The sequence below is a fragment of the Nestor notabilis genome, unplaced genomic scaffold (assembly GCF_000696875.1).
Source record: "Nestor notabilis isolate BGI_N333 unplaced genomic scaffold, ASM69687v1 scaffold5517, whole genome shotgun sequence".
Taxonomy (NCBI): Eukaryota; Metazoa; Chordata; class Aves; order Psittaciformes; family Psittacidae; genus Nestor; species Nestor notabilis.
The window spans coordinates 17170-38276 of NW_009935946.1; the positions used below are offsets into that span (position 1 = coordinate 17170).

The window sequence follows — 21107 nt, forward strand, 5'->3', positions numbered from 1 at the left end:
AATTAGAGCAGTTAGTGCCTAATTAAGTGCTAATTTATGCTCTGTACAATCTCATAGAGAGTAGAAATTTGGCTCAGGCTAGTTGGAAAACAAAATTTTAGCTATTACATATGAAAACATCTACTACTTTTGTGCATAGAAAATCTACTTTGTTTTATGTGAGTCAAGTGCTCTGTAAAACAAGGCTAACTCTTATCCTGGTTTGGCTGGCTTCCTCTTACACTTCCAAAAGTTTCACAACATTTGTTTTCCTGTATCCTCACAAGTCACAGAATACGCTGAAGATGAGCTGACTGGCAGCCAATTTTCCGTGTTTCCTTCAAAAGGCAAACTTAACTGTCTTCTGCAGTAGCAGAGTTGAGAATCCATTGATGCTCACAGTACCTTTATTCCCTGCTTCACAGAATAAATAGAATTTTTAGCTACAGCTGAATAGACAAGGAACTGGTGGCAACTATTTGAGCCAGGCTTTTGAAGGAGAGACCTTCCTAACTTCCTTGCATGCAACAGCAAACACAAACATTGTTCTTGTCCATGCAGGAAATGTATCTTAAATCCCAAACAGAAGTAATGGTAGATTTTGGAGACTTGACCTCCACAGAGACCTGTCAGTCATCTCTGACGCAGCATATGGGAACGTTCAAATTGCCACGCCTGATTTGCATTCTTGTTACATGCAAACAAAACCAAGTCCTTCTCATCTTCACTCTTTGCTGCCTCTATGCATTTGCCAGAAAGGATGTGGACAATCATTCCATTCTACAAGATGGGAGAAGAAGGGAAAGAAAGAACACATTAAAAATAAGGGATTTCCAGTAAAAGCTAGGCCATGTTTCTGAAACTTTTTACATACAACAGATCACCAGTACTGACTGGTTGTTCAAATTTGTTAAAGTACTGCTCTAAACATAATGACTGGGTTTAGCTTTTAGCCCAGGGCGTGGTGAGTATTCATAATTCCTTTCAAAGCTGACAGGACTGGTAGGTGCAGAACCCAATACGTCTCTTTTCCACCACTATTTGTTTCCTGTGGGTACAGGTTGCCATCAGCATCAACTACAGAACTGCAGACCACAGAATTCCAGAAGGACCAATGCTTCCCTTAGGAATCGAAACAAATTACAGTAGGAACTGTACCAGAGGATTGCAGCATTCCTACAACTACAGTAAGGGCTATTTTCCCAGGCTGCTCTAGAGCATGGCTTTTTTTCAGTCATGTAGAGGAGTCCCTGCACTGCTGATTGAAGTCCACTGAGTAATCCCAAATTCCTCTAATAGGAAGTTTGCTCATCTCTTACAATGCAGGACATTTAATGTTCCCCTACTCCCAAAGGGCTCTTATTTGGCTGGGTTCAGGATTCCCAGACCCTCCTCTGTCAAAAAGAAGTGGGCAAGATTTGTCCTGCTATTATTGTCACAACCACTGATTCTGATTGTATTCCTATAAAGCCAGTAAGACAAACAGTTAAAACAAGGACATATGAATTTAGGTAGGATTCCTGGAATTTGTATTTTTAAACCAAATTTATTCCACATAGACAGTGCAGAGGGGCAAGAGGCATCCTAAATTTCCTGGCTGTAAATGGTACACAAGTGAAACTTGCCCTTCAAATATCTCATCCTTTCCCCACACATGAATCCTACCAATCACCCAGTGATCCCACAGTCACCATCAGCTGCCTTCCCCTGACAGCAGTAGTCACTACTGACCTCCTGGACATCCCACTGCTGGTGGCTGTTGTCTGTCTCCTTTGTACAGTTTTGAGGGATAACCTTCCCGTGTCTGACATCTAAGCAAAACAGTGGAGCAGAACCAAGCCGGATTTCCTTCATGCTGTTATATTCAAAGTGCTGGAAAAGGGAGGGTTTGTTTGAACAACAATGGAAGGACAACCCAATTCATTTTTAAATGCTAATTCCAAAAATAATTTCCTGTACATGTTTGTTAAGATGCAACCCGAATATGAGTGATGGAGACCCAGCAGCCTTGACCCTGCAAAGCAATCCTCTCTGCTAGCTAATTCTGGTGTAATTATTTACCTAAGGTAAGGCTTTGTGGAATGTAATTATGGATAAAGTAAACCCATCATAGAATAAAATTTTCCAGTTTAATAAATATTTGAACAGGTGGGTGTTTCTGACAGTGCCTGCACACACTGCAGTTACAAATGTGCCTGTAGCTCACCCTGAGCTCGATGTAAGCAGCAGAAATTGCCTGGGACTTGGAGTAAATATCTGCCGTAAGTCTGTGTTGGTTTGGATTCTCTGGGTGCATGAACTTGCAAGTCTAATGCCAACTTGGGAGTCTACATGAATTTCCCTCCTGTCTTTGGCTGCAGCTTAGGCACTAAGCTAGGCACTAAGGGAGAAACTCATTCCCATTATTCTGGTATTGTTATATATATATATGTTTACTGCCAGACTTTCTGTTCTCCAGACACCACCAAACATACTAACAAGTAGGCACTTGATGGTGTCTGCTGGGGCAAAGCATGGGTATCTGGCCTCAGTGACACACGGAACATTGCCGTGTTTCAAATGACACTCAGCTCCAGAAGACTGGGAATCATTGCCTTAGCACATGCCTGGTTTTGAACACATCAGTATTTCCACTAATGCCAACCCAGCCTTTTTTATGTAACAGTTGGAGTTACTGTCTTCTGGATGGTTCTCTAGATCTGATACAGTGCCTATATGCTCAAAGTGTACAGTACCTGGGTTAGACTGTCACTGCAAGGGGAGAGTTCAATAGAGCCTTCTGTAGTGGCTCTTCCAGGTCTGTAATCTGCACAGAAGCCAACACCAGTATTGTAAAGCTGTAAGTAAAGGTTTATACTGAAATAAAGCACAATCAAATACAAACAAAATATCCTTCAGCTAACTTTTTTGTGATTGTATCCCTTTATGATACACAGTTTTGCTCACAATTCAGACTTCTTTTCTTTCAAACTAGATCTTGCATATTGATCTTGCAAACTGATCTGATATAAAAGGCCATCTGCATGAGGCAACACGATTCTTTTCCTTTACTAATGGCACCTAAGACAACTAAGGTTAGGATCCTCTGAGCTGTGACATCGAACTGGCTTAGGCAATCTGGGTTCAGCTCCTGGCTGGCTTTCAATGTTTATGTGACCAGCTGTTTGTCTCCTCTGTTCTCTTCTTTCTCCTCTTATCCTTCTTGAATTGCCTGTTTGGACAATAAATGTTTCAAAGCAGGAACAGTCTCTTACTTTATCCTCACTGGGTACGTGGAAGCGATACTGGGGTCTTTGAACAATGCAAACCCACTAATCATTCTTTATAGCGTATTTTCTCTTACCTTGCCAGAGAATCTTGGTGTGTCTTCAGCTTGGGAGAGCTCGGGGTACACATTTGATACAAACCACTGGAAATTTCTACATCCCAGTCTCTTCTGTAGCTGAAGGCGCTCACTGCAGTCTGGCTTCTCTGCCTTTATGGAGAAAGCATAGGGACAACAAGGTTAGTGGTATATTTGTGTTAGTGATGTTAGAAGTGAAAATGACTACATAGAAATTATTTCTACTATCTCTTCTATCCTGCATGTTATAGATACTGATATATATCTATCATTAGTATACAGAGGAGGAGGACCAGCAATAGCCTTCCTCCAACTTTGTGCTAGAACAGCATTTAGTGTGGCATTATGATGGCAGTGAATGCTTCAGAAGTAGCATACACTGTGAAAATAAATATTTCCTCTAAAAGTTATTATGATACTTCAAGATAACTCAGTCACTGTCATTTTTTAAATTAAAAAGTCAGGGCCGAGCTTGATACTTGTTAAACTGAAATCAGTGGAATTGCATGAGATTGTCATTGAGTATAGAATTTGCCTCATTGATTAAAATTCAATTTCTTGGCCTTTAACAGCCCGAATAACCCATTTATTGTCAGTCCTCCATGATGGGAGGATGTAAGTGATGAGAGAATTTAACCCAAAATATAGCCTATCACTTCCTTATCTGACAGTTACTAAATCTTGTAAGTGAATGTGTTTTGTGGCTATAAAGGCGTAAAACCTCTTCTATGATTTATCTGTTTTCTTGGATTATATACACACAATATCAACTCTCACCCTTCCTGGTAGCAACTCTGTTCTGAAGAAAGGCAAGTGCCTTCAACCCTTGGTGAAGACACAGGCATCTGCACTGCAAAGGGCTCACAGTCTGAATATTTGAGGGTATTTAGCACTGAAGATGGCTAATATTTCTGAAAAGCTCTAAGGAGGTAAGTGTCTAAACCTTCAGTATCGGAACTACACAAAACACTTATGTAAATCTCTCAGTGCCCAAATACTAAATATACCTCACCACCCTTGAGTCTCTCTGCTCTTTCTTGCCAGATGTAGACCTCCCCCTTCACATTTCTACTTTTTAAAAATGCAGGTTTGGATTCCAGGAAACTGGTCTGGATTCCTACGGCAGAAATTAAAATTGGTAACATAAGCAAAGATTTCCCTGTAAATAACTTGTCCTCAGACCAGCTATTTCTCTGCATCCATAAGAAAGAAGAAAGGGCTTTGTGACATGCCTGGAAAACACTGACAAATGAAGGGCCTTTGAGATCAAGGGAGAGGTATCAGTTTCTGAAGGCAGGGATCAGTCACACCATGTTTGCCAGCCCCTGTAAGCTGCACTGGCAAAGCTCAACAGTTGTAATACGTTAGAGAACCTCATAATTTAGTATCAGCCTTAGATTTCATAAACATACCAACAAGGTTCAGCAATTAGCACCACACAAACCTGTTCCCAAAAGGTTTTCTTGGGAAAGGGAAATAGAGAAGTAAAATGCTTCCCCTAAAATGTTTCTCATGACACTGCTTTGGCTGAAGAAGGTGATGGCAGTAAATCTCATTTTGTTGTACTAGTTACAGTCTGCATTTGATGCTGAGTGGTGTAAGTAATGTAAAGGATATGTAAACCAATATGAAAGGAAACTGCCTGTAAACTAAATAAATCAACCACCACACAAGAAAAGGAGAAAAAAAGACAGTGGCTGAAATAGAAGACAGCTGGGAAGAGCCTTATTCATCTGCATTAACACTCATGCCACGGGCATTCTGTGCAAGATGCGATTCAGGCCATAAACCAAGACGGCTTAAAAAGCAACCTAAATGGGGGTCACTAGTCGTTCTCTGCTGTGGGCTCTCGGAGATTTTTGTAGTGGCCAATAGGTGGCTCCGCTCACCCTCTCAGTGCACTAAATCACCGCAGGGCCCATGTGCAGCTGAGCGGCAGTAATGTCATCGCTTGCTTGTGCCTTTTGAATAACATCTCGCTACACTGACATACTGAAAATATTGGCTGTGAAAGAAAGCAACAAAGGGCCTTTTATGTTATGGTATGCTGAGCACAGACATCATAAAATTGATCATTTGAATGAGCATCATATTAAGACTATATACAGGCTAGAATGAACTCGCAGGCAAAAGGTCATGGTGCTTACAGCTAGTCAACTGCATCATTGGTGGCTGTAGTTTTTAGTACAGAAAATTGCTTCTGAATTTACAAGAAGGGCCTTCAGGAAATTATTAAATGATTTAAGGGCCTAACTGCTCATCTTAAAAGACTTGGCCTAGTGTCCTCCTTCCAATTACATGGCTGTAACCCTCGTGAGTCAATTAAGGAACGCCCGGCCAGTGGAGTTCACAGGAAGAGGGAGAAGCTTTTAAAAAATGTGAAAACAGAATAGGAAAAGCAATGTGATGGTCTCAGACTAGGATTATCATAGCAGGCTGACTCAGGCAGCCTGAGAGGCAGGTCCACTGGTGGAGTGTGAGGAGGTCAGGCGAGGTGACAGGAGAGAAGGCATGCTGACACACAGCTCTTTTCATCTCCCTACTGTAATGCAGCTCCTGCTGATCTGGCTTTCTTAGATGATGGCCAGCACTGCAATGCCTGAGGTGTGCAGGACTGAAATGCAGGAGCAAAACTGAATGGGAATCTTTGCACAGCACGTAGCTATGCTCTGCCTGAATGTTTCAGTGGATGTTTTTTGCCTTAGAAGCATGGCATTGCTAAATGAACAGGAAGATAACTGACATGTTTTCATCCAAAACTGCCTTGTAGAAGAGGATATCATTACAAGAAAAGGTACTGGAGCCAGAGAATTCCAGAGAGCTGCAGCAACTTTAACAACATTATTAACAACTTACCATTAACAACATTAACCACAGCTTCATGGCTCCCAAACAAATATGCACTGGTTTGTAATACATGGGATATGCAGTCCCTTGACTGACCCTTACTTGCAATGAATTATACAATGGCTTAAAACCAAGTGTGGTCATTCTGTAGTTGTTGGTGGGTGTGCAGATGATTCAAGTGTGGCTGCATGCCAGGGCTACACCACACACCTGGTTGTAAGCCTGTGTTGGTGTACAGGCTGCTGGGAATCCAAATCCCTGGAGGTCAGACTGCTGTCTGAATGATGCTTCTAACAAAAAAGTAACATGTAGATAGAGGCTGTGTTGAGATCATACCTTCTCAGTTACAGACAGTTGCTTCTGGGTGTCTGCCAGTTCAGGGGGGGGAAAAAAATCACCTTTTTTGTCATTAGACCACTCAGATGTGTTCCTTCCAGTAGGAGAGATACCACAGCTTGCCACATACCCATGAATATTACTGAATATCCTCATGAATCACATGAGGAAGACCTTCAGTTACGAAGAATTAATCTTCTAGGAGGGCTCTTTGAGCACACACTGCCACTAGCTTCCACTTCAGATGTACTGCAACCCTCCATGTCCTATCAGTGGAAAAATAAATCAGAACTTGTTGACCAAGCTGAAGAAGGAGTCATTCGGAGGAGTGAGCAAACAAATCCTAGGTACAAGTTTCTTTCCTTCCTGATCTGACAGCTCTTCCGCTGGAAGGTTTCACACAAACACTCTTCCCAGCACCATGCACGTTGATTGTTTGACTGCATACAGACACGCTCACCTCTATTCCATCCCCTTCACCTACCTCAACACACACTCCTTTCCTCAGAAACAAACCACTACAGATGTCTTTACCTTGCTGATTAAGAAAGCCACTGTGTCGTGCTTGTAGAAGTGCTCTTTAAAAGGGCCCAGCCAGGTCTCTGCTATTCGGATTTTGTTCCTCACGATGGCATCTTCATAGGAAAAAGCATGGGGAAAGTGATTTCGATAGACGTGCCCAACTCGGGAGCATGGAATAATTTCTACAGAGCCACCACAGAGCCAGGTCTGAAACACAGATGAAAGCACGAAAAGAATTTACCTTATGTAGGTTACCTGTATCTAAACAGGAGAAGCTCCTTTATTATAGACTGTGCCTCAGGAAATGCTAATCTGCACATGGCTGGAAACAGCAAAAGCGTTATTATGTACCTCTTCATACACCGTTTCCCACAAATACACAGAGAAGATACTGGGTGATCAGACATTTCATTTGACTGAGTATGGCTATTTATATGCTTTTTATGCTTTTCTGAGCACAAACAGTGCAGTGTAGTGAAGAGACTGGGGACATACCTTCTTTTGTCTGGGACGTTAAAGACTCTACACCCTTTGTGTCTGCAGTTTTCATTGCTTTTAAATATCAGTTACTCTTTGCATCCAGATAAAATCAATGCAAACAGTTTAGTATAAACGATTTGGTATTTAAACTACAGGTTGGCAAAGAAATAAATCTACTCTCCCTTTGGTGCATGTTAAATGCCAGAAAAGTCTAGGCAGCTTTCAGAAGGTGCTGAAACCAATCCTCAGGAAGATAGTGGTAGTCAGTGAAGCTTCCTTCTCCTGACATAGTGCTCCTAACTCACAGCAGTTGCATGTTCTTATATAGTCCTGACAGATCATGGAGCATGGGGATAGATTTCTGCAAGGAAAGTGTTAGTCCCATACCCCAAGGTGTACTTAACTGCTTTCATAACCTGCTGCTTGACTTTTCATTCAGGTTCCATAAAAGCCCAATACTTGCCACAGCTTAATGTTTTAATTAAGGTTCTTACCCTTATAGATAGCTCCAGATTTTCTGCTCCCCATGTGGTCATGTCAGAATCATAAGCTCCAATGTTTTGGAAGTAATGTCGATCCATGGCTACCACTGCACCAGCTACCACAGGACTCCTGCGTAGAAAAGTTTGGAAGTGAACGCTTTGAGTTTTGGATAGGGAATTATGTAAAGGGTGGAAATCCCACCGTTTCCATAGCGATAGTATTACATCACTTGAATCTTGAATTAATCGATTATCTAACCAAAAGAAAAAACAACTGGAACCTAGTTCTAGGATTTGCTTGGGGAAGGGAGCCAAGAGCTGAATTATCAAATAACGCTCAGAACAGTGGGAAATGTTACGTACATACAAAACAAGAGACAAACAGGTCATGGTTAAGACATCTCTTTTAACTCTGTATGACCCATCTTTTGCTTTAAAAAACTTGTCTGGTCAGGTTTTATGCTAGTCGTGTTGATGTGTGAAAAATATTTGTCATGTTGAAAGATTGACTGCAATCTAGCTAGAATGATTACTAAGGGCCAAACAAAGCCAGTGTAAACCAAAAGCCTATCCCTTCAAAAACATTAGCTGAGCACATGCAAGTAACCGTGTCTCTCTCCTGTTAGCTGGAAGATGAGCCAAATTGTACAGTTTTGCTGCTGAGCTGAGCAGAGACATATTGGCTGGTGGACTGTTACCTGATAGGGCTGATGGGAGACTGTCGTACCTTCTCTTCATGCTCTGGCACTGGTTCCCAATGAAAATTTAGTTTCCAATCAAAAACACCTCGATGCAGGCCCACTGAGTGATAGTACTGAAAAGTTTTCCAGTCTACGACATCTATGACGGGGGAGACGACATTGTTTCTGGAAAAGACAGTAGCCTTTATTTTCAAAGCCAAAGCACAAATTAAGTTCAATACTCTACTGTTTACTAAACAGTGGTTCTCCTCTCTGACACTGTCAAACACAAGCGCTCCTCTAAATGCTGAGTGCCCTTACTTTCCCAGCTGATAGAAGCTCAGGTGCTCAGTGCATGGGAATACTGAGGCTGCAGTGAGGAATTTAAAGATCAATAATTTATTGATAAGCTGTACTTGCGTTGTCATACAAAGCTATTCAGGATTTTGCTATGAGTTAGCCATCAGTATTCTTACAAAGCTATTTCACACAGGGGAGCCAGCCTCTGATGTTGTAGGCTTTGCATGGATGCAGACTTTGTAACAAAAGATAGTTTTGACCTCACTTTGCAATCCTGTAGATACTCAACACACTTCATGTGTTTGTCGGTTTAGGTCAATGAAGAGTGCACTTACCCTTATTTTGTTCTGCTGGTTGTTTATCACTGAGTTAATAAATCAGTTTCTGTTCCTATTTTGTCACAAGCTTAAAAAGCTCTTGCAAATGCACTGCCACACTGTGGAATCTACTTTTAAGAGCTAGAACAGAGCCACTGCACCGTAAGCAGCATTACTCCAATTCATGTTCTAGAGTAAGAGTATCCACCTGGAGTAGCTCTTGCCATATAAAATAACTTCCTGTTAAAACTAAGGAAGAGAAATTAAATGGTCGATTTTGGAGCAAAAAGTAGGAGGTTTTATCTTCTCTTTTAAAGGTTTATAAGTTGGTCAGAGATCACTTTTGAGAGAAGTACGCTTAAAACATAATGTTGTCAATAAAGAAAGGACATCTCAGGAGTCTCCAGTGCAGTTTGCCCTTTGTAATTTTCCGAGGCAGAGACCAGCCGGCTGAGAAAGATGGTAGCTCCAGGTCATGTTAATGTAATCTCGACATATCTGCTCTGCCTTTACAATCAGTAGAATAATGCTTTTCCAGTATCAGGGTGGGGGGAAACTCCAAACTTTGTTTTATCACAGTTACCATTTCCTGTAGAGAATTTTAAAATCCCAAGGAAAAACAGAGGCTACTGTTAGTCAGTGAATTGTATGAGATGAACTATGCAAAGGATAGCATTAAAATGACTCAGTTATTCCTTTGTTTCCTAATAAGAACAGACTATGATGAACTAAAGGCAGAAAGATTTAAAATAAAGATGTGATTATATTTCTCCATTCAGGTGTAAATCCAGCCTTTGTAATATGTAATAATAGGCACTCTCAGAAACAAGCACTGGGTTTATAAATAGATAAGACAATTTCATGGTCACCTGCAACATTTGTAGGCATGCACATTAAGGCAATTATTTGCTGTCATTCCCCTACAGGACTCAAGAAGAAATGGAAAGAAATGATTGTACAAATAATAAAGCTGATGTCGTCCCCTGATTCTCTTCATGATACCTGTGTGACATACTTTGTATTCAGGACAGGAACAACCACCTCAAACTGAAGGTGGCAGGAGCCTTCCTACTGCAAGCTGTATTTAACCTTTACTCGCTAACAGCATGAAAAGAAAACTAACTGCTTCTAGAAGTTACTTAAATGGCAGTGTCCTCATGTTTTTTTCTTTAATACGCTGGGAAAAATCCACATAACAAATTAAACGCTGGATTTTATGTGACTAACCTTCAAAAAATAAAAAAAAAAAAAGAAAGAAAAGTCACTGTAATTGCAAATTCTACAGCCTGCTGCATTCTCCAGTGTACGAGTACCTGACAACTGTGTGGTTAGCAGTGTAGCTGGCATTGTGTACTTCCCACCTCAGTTTGGTGCTACTTGCTGAAATGTGTTTTATATATTGCTACTTGTTTATCCATTCTTATTCAGACAGGATTGAGGAACTAATGACCCAGGGTAGTTTATTTTACCGTTTTGGAGTCAACAGGGAAATATCAGGAGGGCGTATTTGAGTGGAAGCCAGAGGAGGCAATGTAGACTAAACCATTCAAAAAACCTTGACCATGAAGACTAGGCCACATGTGCATACGTGAGAGAGTTCAGGCACAAACAATGTGGATACTCAGTTATGCTCAAACATATTCTGGTTCAGATGATTCTGACATTTCAGACCACCCTACATTTTCACAGAATTACAGCCATTTAAAACCTGTCCTTCTTTTTGGATCCACCTTAAATTTGTTGCCACTACAAAACTTGAAACTCCAGTGCTTCTAGTATCAGTGCAGTTGCTCATAGAAGTATGAACCACAGCAATAGTTCTTATTGAAACAGTAGTTTATTTGTAATGCATGCTTTTGCTTTGCTTGCTGTTGGGCATTGATTCTTCAATGCCATTCAAGATTGCAGTGAGGTAATGGATTCTGACGGCTTGGAGACCAAGCAATTATCCAAACTATCTGCAAATTATGACACAGAAAATTACAGTGTTTAAGACAGCTGAAAATAACTCACTGGATAGGTTACATTCTACCCTGCTGTGTAATGTTAGATATTCACCTAGTATAAACTGGTGTGGCTCTGCTGAAACCAAGAGAAACACACCTTCATAAAACTTTAAATGTTAGGAGTGTCTTTCTGACTTGAAATAGAGTAATCCGGTAACTTTATCTTGTGTGAAAACTGGTCAATGTCCAATTTTAATCTTATTCAAGCAGTGCATTATCTATCTTTTGATATTAATGTTTTTTTCTTTTTAATAAAATATCTGTTTTCTGCATATTCATTGATAGTCTGATGTTTGATTCTAAATGCAAATTTGCAGCAGAAGGCAATTGAAAGCTGGAAAATGTTCTTGGTTATTCTGTTTCGTTTTAACTGGGTAACTGGCAGACAGTCAGCAGCTTCTCGGCACTTTGAAATGAAACACACGCTGGCAAACTGCTGCTAATTTTACTCTGTGGAATCCAAAGAAAGGGAAAAACAGGAAATTCAAACACAACTATCAGCAAGGCTATGAACCATTTGACTCATTTGTGAATATTTCAAATGCTTGGAACACACACAAACTACAAAAGGTCACAATTCCATGAAAAACAGCAACCCAAACAAGAACAATTTTCTTCTTTGGGATTTCTCAACCAAATACAATTGCAAATGAAATGTCTTCCCATGACCCTTTACAGTCACCAAGAACATTATGTTCTTTTCTATTTTTAGAATAAGCAGCATGAGGAAAGGAAGATTTAATTAACACATCTGTTTTGAAGTTTTAGATACGCTGGTTTTTGGAAATGCTTTTTATTGATTTGTACTTTCTTTTGGTGGGAAGGGAATGGATTTTAATATTCCTCCTTTAAATAAGGAGGAACAACAACAAAAAAAACCCAAACCCGAACATGAAAGTTATGTATTTTCTTCAACCACTTTCAGAGTGGATTACTTAAATAGTGCCCCACAGGCCAGCTCCAGACTAACACAAGGCATATGAACAGTCTCTTTGAATTGATGGACCACTCATATGCTAAGCAATAAACATATATTTCATATCTCTGCTAGATAGACTGCTAAGGGAATGCTTTATTTTTAAAAAAAATAATATTTTGAACCTGTCTTTTTTGTTAAAATATTCAAATTTGTATGGAGGTACCAAAATCTGTAGGAGCAACCAACACCTTTTTGCACTGGACAGTCAGGATGCTGTGCCATAGATCATGCCTAAATCCTACTTTTGGCAGTAATATTTGCTTTTGGCTTTAAATTCTTGTCTTCAGTTCCTTTATTTCAACTTCTTTAAAATAGGTCACCTACTGATCCTGATCAACTGTGAAAGATTGTAAAGAGAGAGCATATCTTCACCTAACGTACCATGTAAATGCAGAACATTAATTTACTGAATTTGAAATGAGTGTTATTGGCAAATGGAGCATATAAAAGGATCAGGCAAAAGGAGGAGTCACAGGAAACAGGCTGTTAGATGTGAAGTATATGGAAGGTTTTCAAAACAAAAATAGCATGGAAGTGCATGCTCAGATGCTGGGGTTCTGTAGGCTCTGGATGAATAATATCATACTTCCCTAAACCTGAGAGAAGGTAAAAACCAGATGGCTCAGGTATTTGGTAGCTCAAAAAGCTGGGGTTTGGGTCACTGAGAGGCGGAGAATCAGATGAAAATAGATGAAGGACCTGTTCAACTTTAATGCAAACTATTTCCCTTCTCTCTCATGTATTACTATAAAACTAGAAGCACACAGAAATTTTCTGGACAGCAGAGGCTCCAACTCACTCCTGAATGGGAGCAAACATTGGGAGTGGATGGGAGTGGAATGAGAGCATCCAATGGGAGTCGATAACATACCTTTCCACTGCAATATTAATTTCTTACTCTGTTTAACAGCATTTTCATTAAAGGTTAGTTACCTAGAATCACAGTCCTGAGCTGATGCCTTCGTATTTTAGGAACTAGATAGGCTTCTTTGAATAGTATCACAGGCTGCTGTTTCCTAATGTATTATTTGAACTGTGGCATAGGCAGTGCACCAACACAGGGGGAAACAGCCCTTGCAATAACGAGCAAGGGGAGCAAGGAGAAAGGGGAAAGATCCTAAGGGCAAGACATCCCCTTGCAAGCCACCCCTCTGTCACAGTTATGGTGCCCATGCCTTCTTTAGAGGTGGAATTCCTTATCAAGAATATAATCAAGGGTCATCTTGCTTTCATGCAGTATTCTCAGGAACCACGCTTAGGATCTTTTTTTATGAAGTCATCCTGCTTCAGCATGATGGTCACTGTTTTTGGGTTAAAGGAAGACTCTTTTCAAGGCTTCATAGCACAGTTCATTATATGCCCCCTCTGCCTTTCACTGCCTTTGGACCAAATACAAAATAGCAGCTGTCTCCTGCAGTTCCTGGAAAAGCAACCCCCTTGAAAGATGACTGTAATAACGGCACAGCTGCATTACTATGCACCGTGCTACTCACCTGGAAATAGCCTGGAACACAAACAGTTGTCAAATGAAATGATCTATGGGGCATCTCATCAAGTTTTCTAATGTTGTCCAGGTATCTGCAGTATTCATCCTTGAGCAATCAAAATGTCACAGGACACTACACAAACCATTGAACCATTCTCTAGGCAATATACTAAGCTGATGCACAGCTTCCCAGTCAGTTTGTTAGGTATGCTTCACAGAACTGGTCCTAGTCAAGGTGCCCATACATGCATGAGTAACGATTTTAGAAAGACTTAATACTTTTCTGAAAATGATTTGGATTGGGTTAGTGAATAAAGCCATCACACAGGGAGGTGAAATGTCAAGTATCTGCCAAACATTTCCAGACCTGTAAAATTGGGGTAATTTTTCTCATGTTTGTCCTGTCTGTCGTTGCCACAGTCTACTAAGAACTGTGGGTACCTCTGGTTTGTATGTTCAGCTCACTGTGAGGTCTCAGTTTGAGTAAGGATCTCTCAGCATCGCTACAAGACAGGTCACAGTAATAGTTGTAGATCTGATCAGAAGTCTATAAAATTAGGCTTAATCACAATTTTCAAAGTTAAAATCTCCCTCCAGCTCGGTTAAGCTGCTGCAAATGTTCGAGCTTTGGAAAGGCTGCTTTTTTCCTTGTCAGCAAACAACTCACCCCCTCTGGGTGGTTAAGCGTTTTCCCAGCCTCTCTTCAGCAAAAGTGCGTGAGCAGGAGCTTGACTGGTACACTATGAAGAGGAAAGATGGGTATTTCTCCAGTCACTGTAAGCTTTTTTTCCACCGTACTTGCCTCATTTGGGTAGTCTCAGGGAGTGCACATGATCCAATTTAATACCTCCTCAACTGCTAAATGAGATCAGGTTGACTATGCTAATGCTTTACATTTCCATAGTGATCTCCATGCAAGCATTACAAGCAATTTAAGAAAAGTCACGAATTAACTTCCTTATCAGGTCAGTGTTATTATCACCATTCCTCAACTGGGGAAAGAGGGACAGCGAAGGAAAATGATTGGCAGATGCCTTAGAGCATGTCTTCCCTGTGCACTGGAGAATGGCACAGGTTCTCCACACTAGTAGTGGCTAAGCTTCCAGGCTCAGACACAGCGACTGATACAGCATACAGAAAGGGTTGGCTTAGTCCATACTATTAACCAAATGCTCTTCTGCCTGTGCTCGTTAAACCAATTAGCTATCAGTTAACTCAGTGTTAAATTCTGCCCTCCTGGAAGAAAGAATGAGCATATGGGCCCTATAGAGGGAGAGAATCCCTTTCTCATGAAATCTCAGAGCAATAATAGGCTTGGTGGCTTTACATTCCCTCAAAAGGGATAATTTTTGACAGTGAATCACCATACTTGTGGTGGGGTTCTAACTTTCTGTAACTCTCTTAATTTCAGTAATACAACCTTGAATAAGGACATTTGATACAGATAGGAGTTTTGCATGAACATCAACAATAGACTATAGCTCAAGGCAGAAGAATCACAAAGCATAGTCATAATAAACCATCTAATAAGTCAGCAAACAAAAAACCAACCTGCTTTTCCAGGGAGGACCTTTTACAAAAGAATATTCCTGACATCCTAGGGCAGCATTACTCTTGCTTTCAGTATCGTTACTGTTTTTATCTGAATTATAATTTCTAAAAACCTCATATTAATTCTTTTATAAGCAAACATAATCAGCCATAAAAGCAGCTTGTTCCAGCACCTGGGAAGAGCCTGTGAAGGTCTTTAGTATGACTATTTAACAGTCTGGTCCAAGTTCTAAAGGTTGAGATTTTTTGATTTTACTCTCTCTAGCAATTCATTTTTTCCCAAATGGCTTATAGGTAATGATAGAGATATTAATGTAAAATTTTTTCTCTCTCAGAAAAGTCCATTTAATAAAGGATTTAATGCTACGTAATTCTTGAAACATTTGCAGTGATTTAATCTCTTTGAAAGACTTGGGGGCTGCATAGATGAGCTCAGCTGTGCATTAGAGAGCAGGGTCAAGCACCAACCTAAACATGAAAGACTCAGAAAATATGAATCTCTATCTTCAGAGACAGTACAGGTGACATTGATATGTAGACAAACTGGCTCAGGAGGACAAAGCGTTTCATCCCTGGTTTCATCACTGAGACAGCTAAAAGTAAAAATAATGAAGTCTTAGAATAGTTTCTCTGGTGGCTGTTTGCCAATTTGCAAACAGGTTGAGACTGCAACCTTTTTAATCCAGACCACCAGGAAGCATTCTTATAGCTCTAAATGGATACAAACTCTGACAGTTTAGTGATGCTGGGTGTGAAGTGAGGGTTATCAGCTGTGCGACCTACCCAGCTTCCCACACATCAGGGTGATGCTTGTGGTCATAAGGTAGAAAACAAAAGCGATGTGACCAGAAGGAAGAAGGTAACCCCGAGAGGATTAAAAAAATACCCAAAGCTCCCCAATTACATCTCTTTCAGCAGAAACTGGCATGTGAAGGAGCTCCAAGGTCAGGAGGATATTTACCGGTTGCTGGACAGCCTGGCTAGGAGGGGTTCCAGCCAGCCCTTCTGACACTCGCAGTGTGAATCCATGAAGATGAGCACATCCCCGCTTGCCCGTGCAGCTCCTAGCATCCGACCTCGGATGACTCCAAGCCTCTTGTTGCTCCGGATAAGTTTCACTCCATCCAGCTTAGAAATGTATTCACTCAGAGCTGATTTCAGGGGCCCTGTCAGAAACAGAATGGTCACTGAAAGGTTTTAGCTTTGATTCAAGCTGTTACAGAAAAGCAAATTAGTAGGAGATGGTACTTCTTGCTGTTAAAATGCTTTGGGGCATTTGTTTTACATGGCCAAGTAGGCCAGGTTCCAAATATTCCCACAGCAGCAAAATGCCAAAGAGAAGTAGAGACTAATGGAAACTGAGATTCACTAGGTATGAAGCTATTCCTGTGGGAAACTTTACAGCCTCCTCTCCTGTTTTCAGCAAAAGGTGGATGTTCTCATCATCTCATAAAAGGCACAGATCAGAATGAGACACTACAGGTGTTTGGCTTTCCCAGGATCTTGGATTGCTTCAGCAATGTGGAGTTTTCCACCCTATGCTTCAGCCAAAGTCCAAGTCTGGAAATTATGGCAGCAGATCTGGTCCAGTGGGAAGACTAAAATTTGCATACTATGATTTTATTTTAAAGTAAAAACGTTCAGGGTGATTGGGAATGATGGGGGGGGGGTGAGAAACTTATTTACAAATGGAAAAGCTAATCTGAATTCTAGGGATGGAAGAGTGAAACCTGGCAGCCATCTCAGGGCTCTGCTTAGCTCTCTTCCTGGGGCTCTTCTCCTCTTTTCCTTCTACTCTCCTCATGCACTTCTTGGAGGAGGACAGTTTCTTCCCAGAAGCTTTGGAAAAAGAGCTCACACACAGAGAAATGGGCGATACCTTGCTGGCTGAGATCATCGACCAGGATGATATCCTTGAGGGAGGCCTTTGGGGCTGTGTCCATAATGCTGTGCACGGTTCTCAGCAGGGTAGACCAAGCTTCATCATGGAAACAGATGATGACACTGGCAGTAGGCAGACTGGACTCGTATTCTTGCTGTAGGCACCTGCATAGGATCAAATGAAGGAGACACTGGAAACACTGGTACAACTGGGTACTTTTTTCTCAGAGCAAAGTTGTAAGCTACACCTAAACCTTCAAGGATGGAAACTAGTTTAAAGATCTCAGGTAATTTCTAATGAAAAAAGCGAGTATTAAGGTGTCCAAGACTGGAATATAAAGTGAAAGTATGGGAATGATACTATAAAAATTAAAATACAAAAAAAAAACCGAGGAAAGTTTTGCTGTGTTCTGGGATGCTTTCTTCTGCTCACTTCTGCTTTCTGCTCACTTTCTTCTGCTGACAGCCTCAAAACACAGAGGTCAAAGAGTAATGGTCCAGAAGGCAAAGAAATAATGAAAAGACAATTAGACAAAGCAGAGAAGGAGATAAAGCAGGTCAGTTAGACTCCACCAATTTCCACATTTTCTCAAGTAACAGAGAAAATAGCAAACTGAAATGCAGTACCTTTAAGACTAACAAGTGAAATAATTCATCTGCACAACAGATCAGTATACCTGTGCACTGCCTGACCATGATCCTAGTGAAGGAAAGCAACATCTCAGTCCTGTACAGGAAAGAAATGGATCCTTACATGGGCAATGGAAACAAATACAGATACATTTAAGAAAGTAAATGTATTATAAAATTTGTACATGTTGCTTTTTCTGATGAAAATGAATCATTGATGAATGAGGCTCCAGCTGGGTGGATTCTTTCTGTGCCATTTTCTGCTACTTACAGCTTCAGGTACAGACACAGTCTACTGCAAGACACCTGGTTTCATGGGTCACTCCCTAAATGGTGTTCCTAGAGATGCTCCAGAGTGCCAGCGGGGGCCCAGGGCTCCTCATTTTTCTATGGGGCCAAGATTTCACCCATGACATTGAAACAACTTCCATCAAAGTTACTGTGAATTAGATGTTGCTTTGACAACTCAAGCATTTAAGACTGAAAACCACATCCTATTCACCCTCACAGTTTATGAAAACTATAAACCCTCATCAAACAGTGAGTGTTTCACAAATGCAAGAAAAGGATCTACAAATCGCATTCACAACAAAAAGTGTTTTCTGATGTACCAGCCTTGGTTCGGAGGCACCAGACACGCTACACTGGCATAAAGGTGCACATTTTCCAGAACAGGCCTTCGAATGCCCATTGTGGAGATGCAGAGAATGTGCCTCTGTGTCAGCTTTGCTCACATTAGAGAACACATTTTAAAATGTTTTCATTTCCTGAGTAGCAGTTACTCGGTTTCCTAACTCACTTAACCTCTAGCAGCAAGAGCTTCTTCGAGGAATTACAGAATTGGCTGAATGTGGCCCATTGCTATTTCAGCATTTTTGTACTGCCAAGCAAACCCTCACACAGCTTTTACAGTGGTTGTTAAACAATTAGCTACTCAGCAGAAGCTCATGCAAGGGATGTAATTTTAATATTTCTATGTTTGTTACCATTTTACTTAGTGCTTCTATTCATGGACTGAGGCTCTATGATGCTAGACGCTATCCAGGACACAAAGCTGCTTGTCATTTAAAGGAAACCATAGGTGAATGATTTAATTACAAATAAAAATAAATGAGTACTATAGATAAACCATAGGAATATCAATTTTAAATGAGCACAACTATAATAATTTAATATAGTTTATAATATTTCACATTGATATCTTTTTGCATAAAGAGAGATTTTCTTGATGATTTTTACATTGCAATGAATTCATGTTGTCCTTGGTTTACTGATTTTCTGTAATCAGCAAAGCTGTTATTTCGCAATTTCATATGGGGTAATTGTTTCTGTTTTGAGCAGGATGGAGAAAAAGATACTCTCATGACTTGGAAGTGTTTGTATTTTCAGGCAGAAGAATCCAGGGGAAATTAATAAAAGTGAAGATCTGATGCAGTCCTTTTACTACCAGGCAGCTTACAACCAGGACTATTCAGTACAGCTGTTAAGCACCTATATTTTCCACCATAATGCTACAGTGTCTTTTTGCTAGTACTGTGGTTATAGCAAGAAAATCAGGCTGTTGTGGAATCTTAATTGGAAAAGAATTGAAAATGACTGTACTTGAATACATAACCTAGGTTGTGAGTGTTTAGTTGCCATGGAGATTGGCAAAGACTTGCAATAGAGATATCTAATCTTCAGAAAAATGCAAAAGGGTGCTGGTATACAGAAATACATTCCCTGTAATTTGAAGCAGTTTCATAGGCTGTCCATCAAAAGTTGGCATTTCAAAAAGTCAAGGCTGTGACTGATAGGAGACAGTGATTTAATCCAGTTTGTGAAAAATAAGGAATTGTCACATGCCGCAACGAGCAGGAGAGCAATTCTGACACAGCAAAGGCACTGCCAACTGCAACTCCCACTCACCTCCAGGAAAATGTCTCGTTGAGATGCAGCTCCCAACAGCACTCAAGTGGAAGCTATGCTTTTGTAATGAAATTCAAAACCTTTTTAGGTACATTGTGAGTTTCTCTTTGCCTGGATACTTTTGACACTCAAGCCCCAAGTGTGGAAAACAGATCTTTGTTTCTCAGGCGGAACCCCCATCGCAGAAGTCACAATGGCAGGCCTGATTTGAGTCCACTGTTGCAGGAGGGCGTCAGCAGCAGCTGGACCAATTGATAGCAGCACAAAACACTGTGGGGGATGAAGGTACTTCTGATGATGACCCTCAGTGTGGAAGAACAACTTTCTAGTACAACTGGACAAGTTATTAAGCTTCTTCACACAGAAATCCTGTCTGTGTCAAAACTGGTAGTCAAAGTAAATGGGGAAAACCAAGGCCCCTGATTCATTTGTCAGGGGATGTTTTACTGTGGGATCAGTAGAAGTGCTGGAAGAGACTTTATTATGCATCTGCTGTCTGAGAAGTAGCATAAAACATTCACCTGGAAAGGCATGCAAAGAGAAGTGGGTTATGTTAGATGCTGGGGTCGGGTGAGAGAGGTCTAAGTAGCAATTTAGAGGGGAGGATATTTGTTCCCGGGCTGTCAATTTCAAGTGAAATGAGACTGATTCCATGGAGCTAACTCACTGAAATGCTTCTAACTGGTTGGGTTCTCTCCGACTAAATAATATCAGACATTATCAGGAACAGCATGATTCAATCAGAATAGAGTAATAATAGACAATCTGATTCATCACTGGTTTGCTCTCATTTTACACTGCTATAAAACTTTTGTGATGTAGTTGTGAGTTAGACACAACTTCCCCCCCCCCCCAAGTAAATTATCGCTAAAAAATATCACTGTGATTTGTGTGTTGTTCCATGAAGGGCAGCACTGGCTTAGAGGTGGACCTCTGCTGCAGGTTTATGATCTGGGTTTAGATCTGAACAACTGCAAAGCCTCAGATGTTCAGATCTGTGGTTTCAACCTGGGCTGCATATGCTATGGTGTTGATAGCTCTTTGGTCTGTGACTGGTCAGACAGGAAAACCCATCCAAGAGACCATGCCTTAAATCTCACCAAGATTAGAATTAACTAAACCTGTGTCTTGTTGGATGGCCTGTCAGCTGCCAAAATAAAACTGGTTTTTGGCTCACATCACAGGCATGGTCATCATTCCTCCTTTGAACATTACATAGTTCAAAGAGTTGCCAGTGAAGCATGGTGAAAAAGAACTGAAATTATTCAGCATTTCAATATTCAAAGGAATTACCCAAATTAGCACTGAACCTAATCAGCAAGCATGGAAAGCAGTTTCATTTGTCTTTCCTTAGGATTATCCCCTTAAATCAGAGACACC

General features: G+C 40.7%; 1 protein-coding gene across 1 annotated transcript; it reads right to left on the bottom strand.

The window, feature by feature from the left end:
• Positions 1-388: 388 nt before the first annotated feature.
• Positions 389-18510, bottom strand: GALNT15 (polypeptide N-acetylgalactosaminyltransferase 15). Its single transcript, XM_010018076.1, has 10 exons — positions 18431-18510; positions 17188-17354; positions 16270-16474; positions 8688-8855; positions 8002-8119; positions 7040-7234; positions 3323-3454; positions 2715-2816; positions 1711-1851; positions 389-759 (listed from the first exon to the last, which is right to left on the bottom strand). Exons 1-10 carry the CDS (start codon positions 18508-18510, stop codon positions 613-615), a joined length of 1455 nt encoding a protein of 484 aa, XP_010016378.1. The 3' UTR covers positions 389-612.
• Between the last annotated feature and the right edge of the window lie 2597 nt (positions 18511-21107).

Bases quoted from the DNA above. Each gene is read 5' to 3' on its own strand.
- GALNT15 (XM_010018076.1), bottom strand. From the start codon at position 18,510: ATGGGCATTCGAAGGCCTGTTCTGGAAAATGTGCACCTTTATGCCAGT. The intron at 8,120-8,687 runs GTAACAGTCCAC...TTTTCTACGCAG, and splicing joins TCTCCCATCAGCCCTATCAG to GAGTCCTGTGGTAGCTGGTG. The intron at 760-1,710 runs GTCAGTAGTGAC...CCCATCTTGTAG, and splicing joins AGCAGTGGGATGTCCAGGAG to AATGGAATGATTGTCCACAT.